The sequence below is a fragment of the Poecilia formosa genome, unplaced genomic scaffold, assembly GCF_000485575.1.
Source record: "Poecilia formosa unplaced genomic scaffold, Poecilia_formosa-5.1.2 Scaffold320, whole genome shotgun sequence".
NCBI classification, from domain to species: domain Eukaryota; kingdom Metazoa; phylum Chordata; class Actinopteri; order Cyprinodontiformes; family Poeciliidae; genus Poecilia; species Poecilia formosa.
Window position 1 is genome coordinate 639393 of NW_006800259.1, and position 19291 is coordinate 658683.

The window sequence follows — 19291 nt, forward strand, 5'->3', positions numbered from 1 at the left end:
CCCTGTACGCCGTCGTGGCGGCGCTGTACGCCTCCTCAGTTTGTTGTTTTTCTGTCATTCCGCCTCCAGCTGAACGTCCAGAGCTTCCCTCTGCGGTGAGGCTGAGCTGGAGGCGCTGCAGGTGGGAGGCTCGCTGACCTCCCCTCTGCTTTCCCTCCTAACCTCAGAGTTGATCAGACGCCTGAGGTTTTCCTCAGGTTTCGCTGTGTGATGTCAGCCGCCGTCGCTCTGCGTCATCGCAGCAGAAACAGAACCGCCGCTTCAGACCAAACAGAGGAAGGACCGGATCAGGACCAGATCTGCTGCTCCACTGTCTTTGATTTGTTTGGATGAAGCCGTTTAATTTGATTTTAAAAGAAAACTCAAACCCCATTAAGGTTTTCTGCAGCTGGGCCGTCAGGCTGAGGTGGTCACATTTTAAATCTTTCTCATGTTTTCAGTCTGGTTCAGCTAAATTCTCAATTTGATGGATGTTACAGAAACAGCTGCACTAAACACTTCACATTTTCACTCGTTTTTCATGACGTGAATTGGAAAAACTCTTAAGTTTTTGTTTTTCTGTTTGGACTGAGACTCGATGCAGCAGTTTGTCAGTCAGTGGAGGATCAGGAAACGAACGGAGCATCAGAAACAATCAGACTGATTATCCAGAGGCCAGCAGGAGCAGAAAACCTGTCCAAACGATTTAACCGCGTCTCATGATGTTAATCTGAACGTGCAGACAGATTATGACCCTTATCTATGGTTTTATATAACAAAGATTACTGTTCGTAAAGCCAAAGCAGGAAGGGAAAAACTGTGAACAATGTCTCTGTTTCTAGATGATCTATGAATAAAATTTAGAAAACGATTAATCGGATTGATTGTGATTAATTGATTATTGAAATATTTGTCTACTAATTTAGTAATCGAATAATCGCTGCAGTGCACAGATTCTAAAGATTCATTTATGAAAGAACAACAAACTCAGAGCTGTAATTAAACCAAAACTGTACAAAAAACATTTACATTTAGGACAAAACCTAAAAACCTTCCTCTACAAAAATCTCCTTCTGAAAACTTCTCAAGTGGCAGTTTTACTTTCAACCAGTTCAAATCCTGCAGAAAAAAAACAAAACATTGTAAGCAACTTTTGCATCCACTTATTAACAAGTTAATCCAAAAATAATGATGCTATTGCAAAAGACTGTAACATGTTTATCTTGTTATCTTAAAAAGGAATTGCACATAGAAAAGGTATATCCATTCACCGCTGATAAAATTGACTTAACTAAATATTAGTACATTTATATTTAAATAAAATCAGGAGTTTGTGAGGTTTGCAGGTGGTTCTGTATCCAGAACCAACACAGCACCTGGTACTGATCACATCACAAACGGCTGTTATGTTCAGAACATGCAAAGTAGAAAGATATTTTTGCTTTAACTTTGGCGCCCTTTTTAGCACGGCACCCATATGTTTAGCTAATTGTGCAGCTGTCGGTTCGGTTGAAGTGAAACCTGGTTCGATTTGAATGTGAACACCAAGCGGACCAGAGACCCTGGGAACTCAGAGCCGATGGCAGGAAATAATGGAGGAACCAAAACAAGACATTAATGAATTCAGCTGTTTTATAATCTTGATTTTATAAAACTCAAATGCAATAATTACTTTTTCTTTCCCTTTCTATTTTCCCCATGTTTTTTTTTTATCCTTTTCCAGTTTTAAAATCTTTTTCTTCTCTTTTTTTCTCTTTTGGAGACCGCTCCAACAGGAGCAAAAGGACTAAAGCGCAGGGCATTCTGGGTAAATACAACCAAAAAATACATGTTAGCCTAGCACTAGCGGGAGAAATGGCTCCTGCTCTTTAGCCAAAGACTAAAGAGAAATCCTCCAAACACTAAACTCTGAAGCCTCCATCTTGTTTCCATCTGGTGAAGAAGGAAGTAGCTCTCAGTGTCTTCAGAGGTTTTTGTGTTGTTTCCTTCAGTGGTTCTGGGTGCAGCGCCCCCACAGGCCAGGAGGGGAACAGGCTGGTTTGACTCAGAGCAGAGAGAAAGAACCACATGGAACAAATGTTGAAGTTTTTGTCCCAGTAGAACCGGACCTACCGGACTCTCAGGTGTAGAAACATCCAGGCTCTCTGCCTCATACCCGAGGCTCCAGCCGGCTGCTGGTTCCCCTCCTCTCCGCTCTGGAGCTCAGAACAGAACCAGCATTAATAATGAAACACAAAGATCTCCAGTTTATGCTCCGGCCCTCTCTGACACTCCGACCCCACTTTTAGAAAAAACAGAGCAGCTTCTTTTAGAAGATATTTGAGCTCATCTCCAGTGAAGCGCGTTGAGAGCTTCTCTGTTCCAGGCTTTTACTGCACACAGCCTGAGAGCGGGAGGACAGGAGGACGTCCGTCCATCCCTCCGTCCGTCTGTCCATCCGTCCGCACAGCGCCGGCCTCTTAAAACCCACAAACACCACAGCCGCTGGTTCACACACCCAGCTGTCAGGGGAGGCCGGCACCAACGCTGCTGCGCCACAGAAACATTTCCAGGCGCAGAAACGGCTTCACTGCAGCACAAATCACTTATTAATCTGATGCTTTCAGCTGTTTAAAGATTATTTTTCTTATAAAAAAACTGGATGACTGAAGAGGAGAGTTTATAGAAAAATAAACATTATTTGCTGTTGTTGCACATTTCAGACTCTGCATCTGTTTTTGCTGTTTGTACATAAAACCAAAAAATTCACAATCTTTTTTCTTTATTATGATTTTCTGCTCAGTGGTCACTATGGTTATTATTTTTAGTCTTTTGTGCACACAAATGAGTTCAAATATAAAGATGGTTTTCAAATTTTGCACAAGAAACAGAAGAAAATCTCTGCAAACAGTTACAAAACGACATCTGTATAAGACTACTTAGTGGAAGAGCTGCACTTTCTGCACATTTATGAAAATTAGAACTGATAGTCAGCACTTTAAGGATGGAAACCATCGATCTGCACTGATGGAGAAGAAACTGTGGATGAAGATTCATTGAGAAGCTTCATTCATTATCAGATAATAACCAGACTGGAAATGTGATCTTTGAATTAATGAGTTTCAAACTTCTCCATGTCGGGGTGTTTATGGTATGCAGAGAAAGTCTGCATGGGGAAAAACTCAGTGTGTAACCTCCTTAACAAGCCAAGCATGAAGGAGTCGCCTGCATGAAGAGGAAGGTCAACAAAACAACCGCAGCTTCTCACCGACCGACTTCCTGTCAGCAAAGCTTCACAGCTTCACAGCCCACTTACATCATCTCAAATACGGACAAAAAACAAAGAAATAACGAGCCACAAGTTTGCTGATGGCTACAAATATCCATAGTAATACTGCAACTTCATGAGCAACATTTCATCAACTATTAGTAGAGATGAATGATTATATTTGAGCCCACAGGTAAGGCTTTATTCTTGTTTCCAAAAATATGGCAGATACAAAAAGGCTACAAAGGGGGGAAATTTAAAAATATAGTGGTTGAGGGAAAAAGGAACAATAAAGTAAGAGGAAAACAAAAAGATAAGAAAGAATTTTGTAGTTGGGGAAAAAAATGAAAAAAAAATGGAGAAAGGAAATAAGAAAAAATAACTAAAGATGGTGAAAAAAGGAAGAAAGAAAACAAGGAATAAAGCATAAAAGAGAACTAATAAAAATGTTGCAGTTGGAAAAAAGGAAAAAATGAAAAAGAAAAAAAAGAGAAACAAGAAAAAAATGTTGCAGTTGATGCAAAAAAAGAAAATTAGAAACAATAAGTAGCTGGGGAACAAAGAAAATGTTGAAAAAAAGACAAATGAAATAACTAAAAGAAATGAGATGGTAAGGATTGAATGGAAAAGGAAAATAAGGGAAAAAGTTGCATTTGGGAAAAAATAAAAAACGGAAAAAATTTGAAAAAGAAAAATACAAAAAAACAGGCAGTTCAGCAAATAAGAATAAAATGAAAAAGATATAAAAAGAAAAAAATGAAAAAACAAAGGGAAAGAAAAAATAATTATTGCACTGCATATTATAAAATCAAGCCTACAAGAATTAATTAACGTCTTATTTTGGTTGCTCCAAAGTTTCCTGACACGAGGTCTGAGTTCCCAGCTGTCTCCCTCCAGCTAATGAATATTCAGAGCCTTTATTAGCCTCTATTAGCATATTGCTGAAGATATTTGTGACAGAAACGTCAGGCGCAGAGGAAGCGCTGAATCAGAGGACGCTCAGAGAGAAACAGATGGTCCAGCAGGAGACAGCAGGCCGGCATTCATTACGCTGGACGGGACAGGAAGCGCTGACAGGAAGGTGGAGCGAAGGAGAAACTAAACAAACCTTCCAACTAGTTTGGCTTCATTACAGCCAAACTACTGTAACTCTGCAGGAAATAATAATGTCAGTTTGAAATGAAATAAGATATTCGACAGGAATAACTTGTGTTCATCAGGCTGTTTTACCTTTTTACAGTAAAAACTATATCAAATAAGGACGAGTCACTTATTTTACACTGATGGACGTTTTTAGTTTAAGTACTTTTTAAACTTTGGACTTCCGTCAGTTTTCCTTTAATGCACAAAGTAACGTTATTGCAGATCCTTCCTCCCAGCAGCTGTCAGATGTAACATCCCTGCTCCAGATAAAACATGTTTACATCTCTGCTGATGATTTTCACTCATTTTTAATAACGTTTCTGCTGTGATTGCACGTCTGTTTCTCTGCACCCACATACTGCTCTGTAAATAGTCTGTTGTGATTTTACATTTTATAAAAGTCGTCCGACTCAGTTCCACATCTGTTGGGTCCCAGGATATTTCTATTCTAATAATGTCAGTATTTTTATTATAATTGTGCACATTATGTTATTAAGCCATTATTGTTGTTATTCTCAGTCTTGATTTTTCTATATTTTTCTAACACATTTGGAACTTTGTTTCTGTGAACCAACATATCTTGATGCTGCTGTTAAACCTAAACTTCCCATCGGTGGGACAATAAACTCTAATTGTATTTCTATAAATGGTTGGAAGCGTCACTGGCCGTGTTTCCATACAAACCTCAATTTAAATATTCAGCTAAGGTCACACAATTCTGCATTTGGAGTGTTTACATTAAATAAGAAACAATTAAAATCAGGTAAACAATTTTGTTCAGGCAATAAGTCATTAAAAACATGCAGCGCCATCATCCTCCAACTACTTCCGGTTGTCTTCTTTTTCGTTGGTTGCGCGAAGTGGGAACATCTGGTTACAACTTGTGTGATGCAAAAAATTTCGATATTGAGAATTTATTTTCAAGATGTTAAACTGCTCAAAGGAAACGCAGCCAGTGTTTACTTTATGTCTCTGCTCCCGCCATGTTTTAACCGAGTCAGGAAATAAACCAATAAACCAATCTAATCACATCACTTCCTGTAAAAACCAAGTTCGTCAGTCCAACACATCCTGCCATTACCATGAGGTTTTTCTGATTTATCTCCGTGTCAGTGGAATGAGGAATGAACGTTTCCAGTGTCTCATTGCAGCAGCTATGATCTGGTCCGTAGCGATCTGAGATCCGGGCCCAAACAGAACCGCTCTCTCAGCTCAAACCAGGCTGGATGCGACCTTCGGTGACCCGGTAAAGTGCAGGCTCACCTGAAACTCAGCGCTTTCCCCTCTGTGACCTTCTGCTGCACAAACTGCTGCAGGCGCGCATCGATATCCTGATTTATCCTGTCTGAACTTCACCAGATCGCCTCTAAAGGGGGTTTATCCACCAGGGGGAGCTATTGCACCACAGAGAAGCTGTAAGCAGAGAAGCAGAGGCCTTCTCTTCTGCTTGAAGGCCTCTTACGCACCAATACGTGTTTTAATGTGTGGTTCAGTTTAATTAAGGTTTGTTCAACTCTCTGAAGGTCCACAGCATTTCAGTCACTTTGTTTCTTTTTCAGATCTGCTGCTGTGTTTGGCATCTCAGCCTGTAGAAAGCTGCTTATGTAATTAGTGATGATCATTTTCAGTGAGGGATTCATAATGTTTAAATCAAAGGATCATAGAAAGTTTGGAATTAAGATCAGGATCCTAATTTATTTATCTGTAGAAAAGTTTCAGGCAGATCTAGATGAACATTAAGAGCTGAAAACAATGCTAGCACAATACAATACAATACAATACAATACAATACAATACAATACAATACAATACAATACAATACAATACAATCTCTCAAAAGCTAAACGCTCATCTTTGTCTGTTTGTTGCTGCCCCCTGCTGGATCTTTTTTGTAACTGTTTTTGCCAGCCCGCTGTAAATTCATGTTCTGCTCACAAATGAGGCTTGAAGGTTTGTTGTTGCATCGATATTGTAACGGTGATGAATTTCCCAGTCTTTGAAGAACACACAAATAGACAACTTGGAATGAAACGAGACACCATTTTCATTTTTTCCATTGCTATTAAGCTTTATTAATGCCAAAAAAGAAGCTTGCAAATTACAAAGACTGAGAAACGATGAACTTTAGGACGCTAACTGGATTTAGATCAACTTTAAGATTAATCTTAATAATCCTAAGGGAAATGTTTGCTTTCAATGAACAAAATCCTCTAAAATTCAATTGTCTGTTCATATAAACATAGTCTGGTTGCAAATAGTAAACCAAGGAAGGTGGCTATAATAAGAAAATGCAAAAATCAAAAAGCATAAATGAAAGCTGCAGTTGGACACTTTGCTACGCTGTTTTGAGGCAAGGCTTGGGATTGGATAGCGGCTCACACCGGTCTCTCTTGGCCCAGACCTGACCCATCTGGACCCCGTGGTAAACCCCGGAGATGGCGGCTGATCTGGTCTCTCCGTCCTCATAGGACCGGGTGAGCCGGGCGGTGTACGGGATGTCCACCTTGAACATAAAACCAACCATTTTAATTCTGCAGCGGTGGTTTGGCGGCACGGTGAGCTTTACTTTGGCAGAGTGCTGCACCTCCTCTGTCAACGTTTCTCCTGTAGAGATTTGAAATAAGCGCTCGGTGGTGACACCAACATTTCCCTCCATGATGATCGGGATTCCTGCCCTGAATGTTGTTCTCTCTCTGGACCTGAAGAGGGAGCTGGTGTCCCACTGCCGCTCATTTATCGTTTTTTCACTCAACGTAACTTTTTTTGACACCGACCTGCATGAATAGTTTTCTATGACGGAAACTCTTATGGTCTTCGGAGGCAATTTTATGATTTTTGTGGGATCTGGTTTATATTTGACATCAGAGATCACATTGCTTTCAGCCTTCAACTGAGTCAGAACCTCATAGCGCCTTTTGTACCAATACTGCTTCCCTTTCCAGGGGAGATAAAAGCATTTATCTTTTGGATAAACCATCCCCAATCCGTACTTATTCTTCCCTACAAGGAGCTCCTGACTGGAGCAGGTTCTGATTGAATTCTTTGGAAAAGAACCATAAGAACCTTCCTTCCACTCCAGGATCTCAAAATTATCTTCATTCACCAGGACTTGAAAAGTGGAGGAACGATGCTCTTTCTTATCAGGGTAGTGGCAGTAAGGACCTTTGCTGGGGTTGTAGAAACCTGCACGGCACCTGACCTTACAGATGTAGTCGGTTCGTGTTTCATACGTGTTGTAAATAGAAACGGTTCCATTAGGAAGGGACCCCTCCCATTTCACCCACTGCAGCTTCCCATCAGGCATGGAGGAGAAAGAGTCCAGCTGCCGTTTCTGTCTGAACTCAGCAGACGCTTTCATTGGGACTTCTTTCTCCAGACCGACTTCCAGCGGGGAAACTGAAACAGTAAAGAGAAAGGCTTTAATTAGGCCGTCTCTGGCATCATTTCGCCTTTTAACCGTCTGCTTGTTTTGAGGCGCCAAGTGGGAAAATCAGACAGTTTTTTATGTAAGCTAAATACATATTTATTTTACTTTTGTCACAGTTTCATTACATTTAAAATGGAAATGCACTATGCTTACATTTCACAAAGCTGATGCACATCTAAATTTAAATTTAGATATTAAATCTAAATGTTTCCTCTCCAAAGTTACCGAAAAACTAATGTGGAATTAGCATTAACGTACAAACATGAAAAACTGTAGGCGCACCTACATTTAGTTGCATTACTTAGGGTATAGATTTAAATTTAACAGATTACACTTAGATATAAGATACAGATATGAAGTTTATATTTAAATTTAGCATTTAGGTTTGCTAATATTTTGTGAAATGCAGCATGGTTACACATGACAGTTTTTTCCAGACATTTCCATTTATGTGTGATAAAAGTGAGCAAAACTTGATAAAAGTAAGCTAAATATAAAAGAGCCTTATGGCTGGTGGTGATGGAAAACATTTATCGTACCTTTTGCGCCCGGAGGCCGGTTCTCCACGCCGTCCTGGATGCTGCCTGCAGACAGAACCAGCAGCAACAAGACTGACAGCTGGAAGGAAAACATAAAATTTATCATCTTAACATTTTACTGCTTACATAAGATTTCAGTATAAGTTTCAAAGCAAAGACTAAAGTTGTTTTTCTGAATAAAAAAGGGAAATTTAATATGTTTGCTTTATCCAAGGTTCTTGTTGTAGATGCTGAAAGCTGTGGGTAGAAAGGATCTCCTGTAGCAGTCTGTACTGCAGCAGCCTTACAGAAGCCTCTGACTGAAGGTACATCAGTGTTTAAATAACTGATGTAAAAATTAAAGGAGGGAGTAGGAAACACTGAGAAAAGGCAGAAATCCTCTGAAATAATCTCCATTTCCCATAAGAATCAGATCCGGGATCAATTTTAATGCATCCTAATGTAGGTAAGATACTGACTGTTAATAAGAGAAACTCTCCACAAAACTCTAGAGTATTCCCTTCAAAGTCAAAGAAGATTAAAAAAGTAAATCATTTTCTACATTATAATTGTTGATTAGTGGCCAAAACAATGAACACAGATACAAACGGCTGAAATGAGCTTCAGTCTGAATTAGAACCGCTGCTCTGCACGTCTTCACCTCGTCCAGTAAGATGGTCAGACAGTGAGAGTAAAAGAAAAGACAAAAGGAGAATGTTGAATTTTATTTTACCATGTCTGTCCAGGGACACCGTCTCTGCCGACAGCTATAGAAAAACAAAAAAAATCTCTTATTAACTACAAAAATAAAGATAAAAATCTTATTTGTAAAGGTAACCGAGCGTCTTACCTGAATTGAATTAGGAGTCTTTTTATCAGACGGACAAACGGAGGCACAACGTTTTTCTAATTCTGCTGATAACCGTGTTTCTCTTCATCCTTTATGTTTTCTGAAGCTCAAACACCAGAAGGAGGATTTTCTAATGAGCCAATCACTGATTGATTTGTTCTCCTGAGGACCAAAAATAGACAAAACTTCAACGTTTTAAGGCCTAGAAACACATGATTGGTTGTTTTTTAAGATCCTAATCTAAAAACCACCATTATTCATCTAAAACATTTCTGTATTTGGTGTCTCTCTGTTCTGGTTTTAGCAGCAGTTCAGTGTTTATGTTTATTGAGATCCGCATTAGAATCAGCAGCACTCTGCATCAGTTATCCTTCAGTTTACATAGAAAAAACATTTTACATAAAAAAATCATACATGAATTTAAATATTGAATCTAAATGCTTACTCCATCATGAAGTATTACTTTAACAGATGCCATTCCCATCACTTTTAAAGAAACACACAGTTTAAACACAGTAATCCAGGATGCCGACCAAATGCATGTAAACCTTTGAATTTGAGCAAAATTACCAAATTTTTTTTTAAAATCTTGCCAGGTTTTCTGGCATTTAGCAAGTAGAAATCAAATAAAATCTTATTTGAATAGCACATTTCAGCAACAAGGCATTTCAATGTGCTTTACATCATAGAAACACAAAAATACAAAGTCATATTAACACAGTCAACAGCTGAAACATTACATTTAGTCAAGTGTCACAGTTCATTTTCCATCGATTGTGTTTCTAAAGCAGGTGGTTTTTAGTCCACATTTAAAGGCCCTCAGTGTTTCAGCTGCTTTGTTGTTTTCTGGAAGTTTGTTCCAGAATTATACAAATAATTTTGGTAATTCCAACTAAATCATAACAAGGAAAGTTTGGTCTGATTTGACTTCAGACAGTGAGAAAAAACTGTGTTTGTGTCTTTTTATAGTGTATGCATTTTCAACTGCACACACACATGAATTTATATATATATATAAATACATATAAACACATTTTGGAACAGATGAGATGCACTTTCTTCATGCTGTTTCTAAATAAACATTTTAATGGAAAAACAAACAGTTATGAAGTTTCCTCCTTCTCTGCCTGCTGCTGCTCTCATTTATATGTTACCCTTCCTGTTTCTCTGTTCTCCATTTTCGTTGACACTGTCCCAGTTTGTCTCTGCACTCTGATCTTTGCTCACCAGAAACATGACACAGGCATTATCACAAACCGCATGATGAGGCCACTGTGAAAGGAAACACGAGGTGAGGAGTCGGCGGCACTGAGTTTGATCTGAAAGCAAACAACCTTTTAATATTTTAAGTTATGAAAACTTAAAGCTGTGCATTAAGCATCTTTTTCTGTTTCCTTTATCTCATTAAAACTTTGCATTTCTAAATTCTTGATTCTAAAAACTAAACTTAAGAAGTAGGAACTGTGGCTGCGTTGTTTCCAGCAGTTGGCCTTCTGCACAGCATGAATTAGAAAAATGTTAACAATCTTGATGCAACTGCTAAACATTGATCAGATTATTTTAATGCTTTACAATTTACACAATCGAAGGATTATTTTTAAATCCTTTCTTAGGGCAACTGGACAACATCCTGCAGGATTTACTAAATATTTTTCCCATGCAGTTGTGGCTCATGTTACCTGAATAGACATGCACAAAGAAACAAATACACAACACTAGACAGAGGTGTAATAAACTACACAGCATTTAACATCATAGTTGGTTTGTACTTTTCAGGTCATACCCGTCATCTAAAATAACCTCAAGATCTTTATCTCCCTGCAAAGAAACAAATCGATGTTCCTCTTTTCTAGAAACAGTGATGGTAACTCAAGTCATGAAAGTTCAACAAATGCAGAACAATGTTTGAAGAGGCCTGACTAGTTTATGATACATTTAACATATTTTAAATAGTTTTGAATCAAGTAAAACCTGTTAAATGCTTTCAGCAATGCAGAAGTCTGGAGGTGTTTGAAAGGATCTGATCTCCAGTCGCCATCCTGGATTATCTGACCTTAGATTGATTCTGGTTGGTTAAAAGTTAAACCAACACTAAATATTCAACTTTAATAATTCCTCCTTTTGCTTTCTGTGTAATTTCATAGTAAACACCCAGAAACTTTTTCTAAAAAGCAACCCTGCTTGCACCACAGCCTGCATTTGATTTTTGAATCTGCTTAAATACAGTGCAGATATTTCAAAGAGAAAATGTTTTATTCTGAATGGTTTACAAACTGAAAAATGACTAAATATTGCAGTGCAGTTTCACTACATTGTGGGGGAGCAGCACTGGTTGAGTCAAAGGTAATATATATAAACTAAAATCTGATTCTGCAGTTTTTTCAAAGACAGCCTGAAGACTTAGTTTGTTCTGATTTGTAGGATTTTGGACTTTTAGTTTCATTTATGTTTCTGTTTTAGTCATTTTCTATGTCGTTATGTTTCCACTAATGGACACTGGAGTTACGACAACCAACAGCCAGTTTGATGGAAATCAAGCTGCTGCCCTCTGCTGTGAAACTGGAGAAATTACCAGAAACATTCAGATTTTTATAGCATTGTCTGGTTAAAAATTCAGAGTCTGGCAAAAATGAATGTAGAATAAAATCCAAACTTAAAACTGGTTGGACAGGATGGGGTTGTTAGAGAACTTGTGTAGAACCACCTGTCAGCAGCAGAAGATCAAGTGACAAATGAAGATTTTATATAAAACAAACTGAACCCAAGAAATCATTAAAAGCTAGAAAAATGAACAACAGAGAGAGAAAAAATGAACAAGGCAGGACCTTCCTGAAAAATACTAAACACAAATTATGTATACATACACAAACACCAATGGATTATGACACAAACATTTTAATAATGCATCAAAAATGTTTGCCATAATTTTATTGTATCTCATTTAAAGCAGCTTTTGTGACAGGATTAGACAGAAGGAACTGAGAATGAGCTGAATATGAACTGGTTGAATCAGAGGGAGGAGAATATGAGACTAAAATAAATCTAATGCTAAATAATCACAATAAACTAGAACTGAATTAAAGAACCTGGAGAAGACGAGTTCATCTTTAACAACAGACAGTAAAACATAAACAATGAATAATGGAATAATAATCAAACTAGAATGAAATAGCAAAAACGTCAAAACATCCCAGGACCATAACATCCTGAAGTTCTAGATTATAACTCCCTCCTTTAACCCTCCTCTGGTCTTACAGGGGGAGTCATCTGGACCCGACAAGTTTTGTTCTCTGTGTCCGTTGCACTGACTCCATGTGCAACTTACACTTTTCTTGTGTTGTTTCGGGAACTGACAGTCTGACGGGACAAATCCCCCCCACTGTTTGCTGCGGACCCAGGGAGGATTGGAAAAGAAATGGACTTTTTAAACTTACGTCAGAAATAACCAGGCCTCGTTTAGGGAGCTTATCGCCACATCCAGTTATGGAGTTTGTTTGAGCTCATTTGGGGTTTGTTTTATTTTTTCCTCATTTTAATACATTAAGATGCAACAAAAACCTAAATAAAAATGGGTTGGGAATAAGTCGATGTCTTATTTTTTTAGAATAACATCAAGGTAGTTTGTCCCCTTTGTTACAAGTTGGCCCCCTCACCTCTTCAAATTAGACAAAATTGGTGTCAAACGTTTGTGCAGCAAACATTTCCGTTTGTGCTGCTATGATTTTAAAAACATTAAGAAATGTCTCCAGAGGTCATGAAAGGTCAACCAGCCCCCCACCAAATTGTAGACAAAATGGATGTTGGCCAACTTGACAATGTTTCTGCTGGTTTGTGCGGCAACATTTTTTTGTTTGCACTGCTTTGGCTTTGAAAATAATAATGAAAGTTTAAAGGTCTAACTGTCAACCAGCCCCACACTTTTACTAAACCAAAATGACATTTAAACCTTTAAACATCCATGTATGAATTCTGCTGACACACATGATTGGTTGTTGGTCGTTTCCAGTTCACTCAGAGTTATTCTGGTAAATATATAGCATTGTAGCCAAATGTTTTTTGTATTGCATTTACAAATCATATCAAATGAAATAAAGCTAAAGCAGATTATGCCATCGTCTGGGTTTCCTCGCTGACATTTATTTGATTCAGTTAGAATCACCCAGAATAACAGAATAAATGTTTTAATGGATGCCAGTAGGTTTTTATTATGATACGTTTATGATTTGGCTTACATTTGAAGGCCATATTGTTATACGATGTTTTCATAATGTATGACAAGACACTGACTTTCATAAGGTGTCTCAGTGACTCTCTATGATCGTTACACTTAAAATCTTTTTATGTTCGTTAATGAACGTGGAGAAAAATATCTCCACACCCTGCAAGTGTTTTTCCAGAGAACCAGAATTGTTTCCAAGGTTTGGGAGCCAGCCAGAAGAACATCTTGTACTAATCTGATTCCAATAACATGCTGTTATTGGAATCAAACCCTCCTGTTGTCCTCGGGTCATTTTGATCTGAGGACAACAGGCAAACGTTCAAACAAACGTTCCCACTAACAAACGTGTCACAACCTTCTATGTTAAAAAACAAAACAAAACAACAAAAACACATTTCCAATGAAGGCTGTGGGTGGCAACAGGTGGTTTTGTTTTTGAAACCGCATCCAATTTGATAGTTTGAAAAGAAATATGTAGTTCATTTACAGCCAAAATATGGACAAAACAATAACTAAAAAGTTCTTGTATAAAAACAAAAGTTGACGTAATCAGATGCTACAAGTTCAAAAAATGGTCAAAAAATCATTTTACAAAACCTTCCATCATCACACTGGACATTTGACAAAGTAAAGACCTCCACTGCACACCAGTGTGTTATTAATCTCTTAAATAAATGGGAGCTACTAAAAGTTGCCAGCATAATCTAAAGTATTGCACATCTAAAAATTAGCTACAAATTTTGGGTCTAAGCTCACGTATGTTTTAACTGTCTAAAGTCAACTAAATTCACAGAATTTATGTTTACACAATTCAACATAAATTGCTACATTTATGTTTTCAATTATGTTACCATTGGGGCCATTTTATCTCTATGTGTGTTAAAGAAAAATCGAGGCAAAAACAGTCGGCGTTCCATATGAGAGGCCCCATAGGCCAAAACCTACAAACTCTCTTACACTACTATCAAACCCTCTGACAGAGTTTGATTGCAACGGAAGTTATCTTAAAATTTCAGTTTCTGATTGGACCCCTGGCAGGCTTTTCAAAATAAAAGCGGACCTCCGGTTTATGTTTGATTCATGTTTCTCGCCTGAGGCTTTAAAAATGTAAAACTTTGTGTTAATTGATTTGCTAAATGTTAGAGCCATAAATAGGAAATATTTAAGTTATATGTAAGATGGTTTGTTTGTATTTTATAAAATTTAGTTAGGACGATTGATATTTGTTTAGGCATTTTTATTGTACAATTTAGTTTTATTTTGAAAGGTCTAGGGAATGAAACAGATATTAGATCTATTGCCATAACACTAAAGGAAATCATGTATCTGAAAATAAATTAAAACATATTATNTGTATTTTCTTGTTGCAGTTTAAACTAAATAAATGTGCTACCAGAGGAGTGACCCGGCTCATCATTCTCTTCAGTGTAACATCTGCAAAAATGAATGTAGAATAAAATCCAAACTTAAAACTGGCCGGACAGAATGGGGTTGTTAGAGAACTTGTGTAGAACCACCTGTCAGCAGCAGAAGATCAAGTGACAGAAATTATCTTCTGTCACTATTGAGACTAAAATAAATCTAATGCTAAATAATCACTAGACACAATAAACTAGAAATGAATGAAAAGAATCTGGAGAAGACGAGTTCATGTTAAACAGACAGTAAAACATAAGCAATGAGTAATGGAATGATGATCAAACTAGAATGAAATAATAAAAAACCATCCCAGGATCATAACAACCTGAAGTTCTATATTATAATTTAACAAAGTATGTCTGAATATAACTGTAGATGTGACATTTACAACTCACTTTTCTGGTATTTTTCTTTTACATGCATTCATAAACGTATTCATGTAAATGAATAAGAGCATTTAAATCTGGAGAGATTCAGACAGAGAAAGAAAGAAAGCGATAAAAGAATGTTTAATAACAAATAAACATTAAAGTCCTTTGGCATTCAGGCTCCGGCCAGGGATGTCAAGCTGGAACTTTGATAAGATTGATGAACATTCCTGATGCTGCATAGCAACTGGTGAGACAATGGACCAGGCTAGACGCGACAGGATGAGGACCCGATGAAGAACAAGGAACACAGGAGGGTTTCAATACACAGGGAGAACAATCAGGGGAAACAAGGAACTGGTGTAACTAATCAAGGGGTAGACGGGACAACACGGAGACTCCACAGAACACAGAAATCTAAAACACACCGAAACAACCAAATCCTTACACAAACAGCAACAGCTTGTGTGGCTGGATCTTTTAAAATTGATCATTGTATTTTCTAATATTTTTATGTTAAAATAATGATGGTACTTGACTGAATACCGAAATGAATTAGTGGTATTTTAGTGCAGGATGAAAAGAAGACAAATACACATAAGAAGACAGGACACAAGTTCTTGAGTCTGTTTTTAATCATTTGGAATCAGACCAGTAAAACATGTTTCTGGATGGGTTCCAGATCTTTGAAAAAATTCTGGTTGTGTGGAAAACCCCTTACAGGATGTGGAGATAGTCACTGCATATTCTACATATCATCTGTCTTATGTTGAGGAAATGTGCCAACTATTGTTATTAAGGAAGTGTGTGTTTTTGCACGTGTATGAAAACACAACCTCCCCACATACACACACATACACTCACACCAGGAGGGACTCTGTGGTTTTTGCATGCATATGAAAACACAACCCACCCCCCACCACCACACACATACACCACAAACTCCCTGAGTCCTCTGACTGCTCTTTGTCCATCAGAGAAACTGTCTCTGCATGCCGCTCCGTCAGGAGGCTGGTGACCCACTGACAGGTGATCTGGATGAGCTTCTGGTGGAGGCGACAGGGTTGAAGATGTTGAAGTGAGCTCAGGTCCACCTGCAGGACTCTGGAGCGTTTTCCTGCTGCACAGGTTCTGCTGCTGTGTTCTGTTCTGTCTTGGTGGTACTGGTCAGACTGGTTCTCCTCCACTGCTGTCTGTATCAGGCCTAACGATCCTGGAGGCATCGTTTGGCCTCCAGCAGGACGATGATGGCATTCATGAGCAGGGGCGCCGCCATAAATCTAGGGCCCCGTGACAAAAAATTTAATTTCCTCCCCACCCCCACGCAGCTGCTGTTAAAAGTTCTTGAGTCTATCTGACCCATCAAAAGCATCACAATTTCCAAGGCTTTTGCTTTCTTTGGTCCAATACTGATAACTAGTACAATATTTACTGCTCATGGATTTTACATGCAAGAGTAACATTCAGTATACATACAGTCCACATACAGTATGCAAGTAGGTTGCTTCAATTTTTTCTATTAGTCATAGGCAACATGCAAAATACACATAAAGCAATCCAGACTTCTCAAAAAATGTTGTATAGTTGCATTTTATTCAAGCTGCAGTATGTAACTTTAATGAAAAAATACTTTTTCTACCTTTTTGTTAAAGCTGTCCCCATGTTGTGACAGTTTATGAGTCAGATAATCTGAAAACAATCAATCTCCTCCTTGAACGACTACTGCTAGCTAAAGTAATGCACCGTTCTCACCAAAACAACCAACCAGAACCAGGAGGAGGGTCTTAGTGCTGTCAATCAACCTCATCCACTCACTGCTAAATGTGCTAATGGTGGAGAAACAACTTATTACAGGAAAATTGTTTATCTGCCATCACTCATAGCTATGCTTACTAGACTAAGCATTTACAACAGGCTATGCTAGCTACAGCATAGCACAGAGAGGGGCAGAGGAAAGATGAGCAGCACCACATGAGATTGTGATTGACAGCACTAAAACTCTCCTGCCACTGACTGGTTGTTTCCAGAGAGCACTGTTAGAAAACAGAGGAAATCGATTTTTTACAGATTACCTCTCATACCATACTGTCACAACATAATGACAGTTTTAAAAGTGACATACTGCAGCTTTAATTTCACTTAGGAGAAGACCGGTAAGGAGGGACGTGGGTTAGAGCTGCTGTTGACTGACTCATCTGTTAAGTGGTAAAAGGTACAAGGGACAAGTTCAATATATGAATATGTTGTTTTTTTCCCCCTTAATTCATTAAATGCTAGTGAAAGGGAGGCAAACAGTAGTTTGTAGCTAAGCTAATTATGCTAAATGGTTGATAATCTCACAGTCTACCCACCTCTCATGGAGAAAACCTGGGTTATAAATTGACACTTGCCTTTCTCTCTCTCTCGCTCTCTTTTTTGAAAACCTGATTTTATAACTTTTCTTAGCAGCATAGTAACTGCCACAGTCGTTCTCGTCTTCTACTAACTGCTGCTGAACACCGTCACCGTCAAGCAGGAACGAACCATTTTATGCAGATCCAGGGGGTTCAGGGCAAAGATGGATGTGTGATTTTTGGTCAGGGAGTGCAAACATTAAATCTTTACTGCTAAAAACAATCTCCGAAAATACAATTTGATTAATTTTGTAATTGACAGGGCCACAATTTTATTTTAATTTCTATGAACAAAAAATAAATAAATAAATTGTGGAGGGCCCCCTGGTGGTCAGGGCCCTTAGAATTGTCATCACTGTTCCCCCCTACAACGCGCCCCTGTTTATGAGGCATCTCCTGAATGGTACCTCATAATATTATGACATTTATGACTCATAAGTGACTCAAAAATGCCATCATCATTAGGTGTAATAGACCTGGGGTCTAACGATCCTGGAGGCTTTGTTAGGACGAACGTTGAGGTCATCATTTATAGACATTGATAACCTTTTCTCTTCAGGCTAACTGGTTCTGTTCTGACTGAAGGAACCCGATTCTCCAGAACTCTGTCATTGTTCTGCTCCTCCAACACCAGGCAGTTCAGTAAGACCTTATAAAATCTTTTGAGGGGAAGAACTACAGGTAGTACGTGAACCGTTTGGGTGAAGAACATTTACCAGAACTAGAATCTCTGTGTTGAACATTACCAAGGTCCAGCATGCAGAGAGCTTCTCTGATAGACACCAAGCAGTCAGAGGACTCGGGGACTCTGTGGTGTGAGTGTGTGTGTGAACCAGGTTTTTATATCCTAGTGGGGACCCGTTTCCCCACTAGGATATAATGTATCCTAGTGGTGCTAATGTATAGCACCACAATACATTAAAGATCTGTTATTGCTGTACCAACCTTCTAGACCCCTCAGATCTTCTGGTTCTGCTCTGCATCCCCAGAACCAGAACCAAACGAGGAGAAGCAGCATTCAGCTTCTACGCACCACAGATTTGGAACAAACTTCCAGAAAACTGTAAAACAGCTGAAACACTGGGTGCCTTTAAATCTCAACTTAAAACCCACCTGTTTAGAGTTACTTATGGCTAAATTAGGGTTTTGATGTCTTCGATGCTTTTAATGTTTTTATCTTTACTTTTCATCTACTTTTCAACTTCTTTTTATTTCTCTTTCACACTGTCTATGAAAAGCCCCCCGGAAAACGTCGCAGTTAAACGAATTTATATCTAGGGGTGTGAGAATAGCTACAAACCGGGTGTTAGCTTTAGTGGCTAAGTTTTGGCTACAGTCCGCTGCTGCCTTGATATCAGCTGGAAAATGAAAAAACTAAGCACTGGATGGTACCGACTAATTACTGGACACAACGGCACACCACAAAACTCAGTTGTTGTACCAGTAGCTCACAGATATTTTAAGTTTTGCGTCTTTTTCATGGTACAGATCTTGCAGCTTTGGCTGAAAACAATAGGAGCCAGCAGGACCCGGAACCAATCTATGTGGCATAAATTCAAACGGAAATACGTCACCACCTCTCGAGGCATATACCCCATTAACTATCAAATAAAGGCCACTAGAGACAAAAAAAATCTTTTAAAAAATAAAATGTGAAAAATGAAAAACCCTAATTTAAAATTAAAGTTGTTTCACCCGATTGAGGGGTAGACGGGCCCAGGTGAGGGG

At 38.5% G+C, this 19291-nt stretch overlaps 1 protein-coding gene and 1 long non-coding RNA gene across 2 annotated transcripts in view; one reads left to right on the forward strand and one right to left on the reverse strand.

The window, feature by feature from the left end:
* Window positions 1-6410: 6410 nt before the first annotated feature.
* Window positions 6411-9260, reverse strand: LOC103152651 (natterin-3-like). The gene is made up of 4 exons (XM_007573207.2): window positions 9165-9260; window positions 9048-9081; window positions 8336-8414; window positions 6411-7765 (listed from the first exon to the last, which is right to left on the reverse strand). The coding sequence occupies exons 2-4, from the start codon at window positions 9048-9050 to the stop codon at window positions 6705-6707; spliced, it is 1143 nt and encodes a 380-aa protein (XP_007573269.2). The 5' UTR covers window positions 9051-9081; window positions 9165-9260; the 3' UTR covers window positions 6411-6704.
* A 4473-nt stretch (window positions 9261-13733) lies between these two features.
* LOC107833070 (uncharacterized) overlaps window positions 13734-19291 on the forward strand; it is a 6994-nt gene continuing 1436 nt past the window's right edge. The window contains exons 1-2 of the long non-coding RNA XR_001658778.1: window positions 13734-13745; window positions 15730-15731. This is a non-coding gene — a long non-coding RNA (uncharacterized LOC107833070). The remainder of the gene's footprint in view (window positions 13746-15729; window positions 15732-19291) is intronic.

Excerpts from the sequence above, each read along its gene's own strand:
- LOC103152651 (XM_007573207.2), bottom strand. Across the intron at positions 7,766-8,335 it reads CCGGCCTCCGGGCGCAAAAG|TTTCCCCGCTGGAAGTCGGT; the intron begins GTACGATAAATG and ends TTACTGTTTCAG.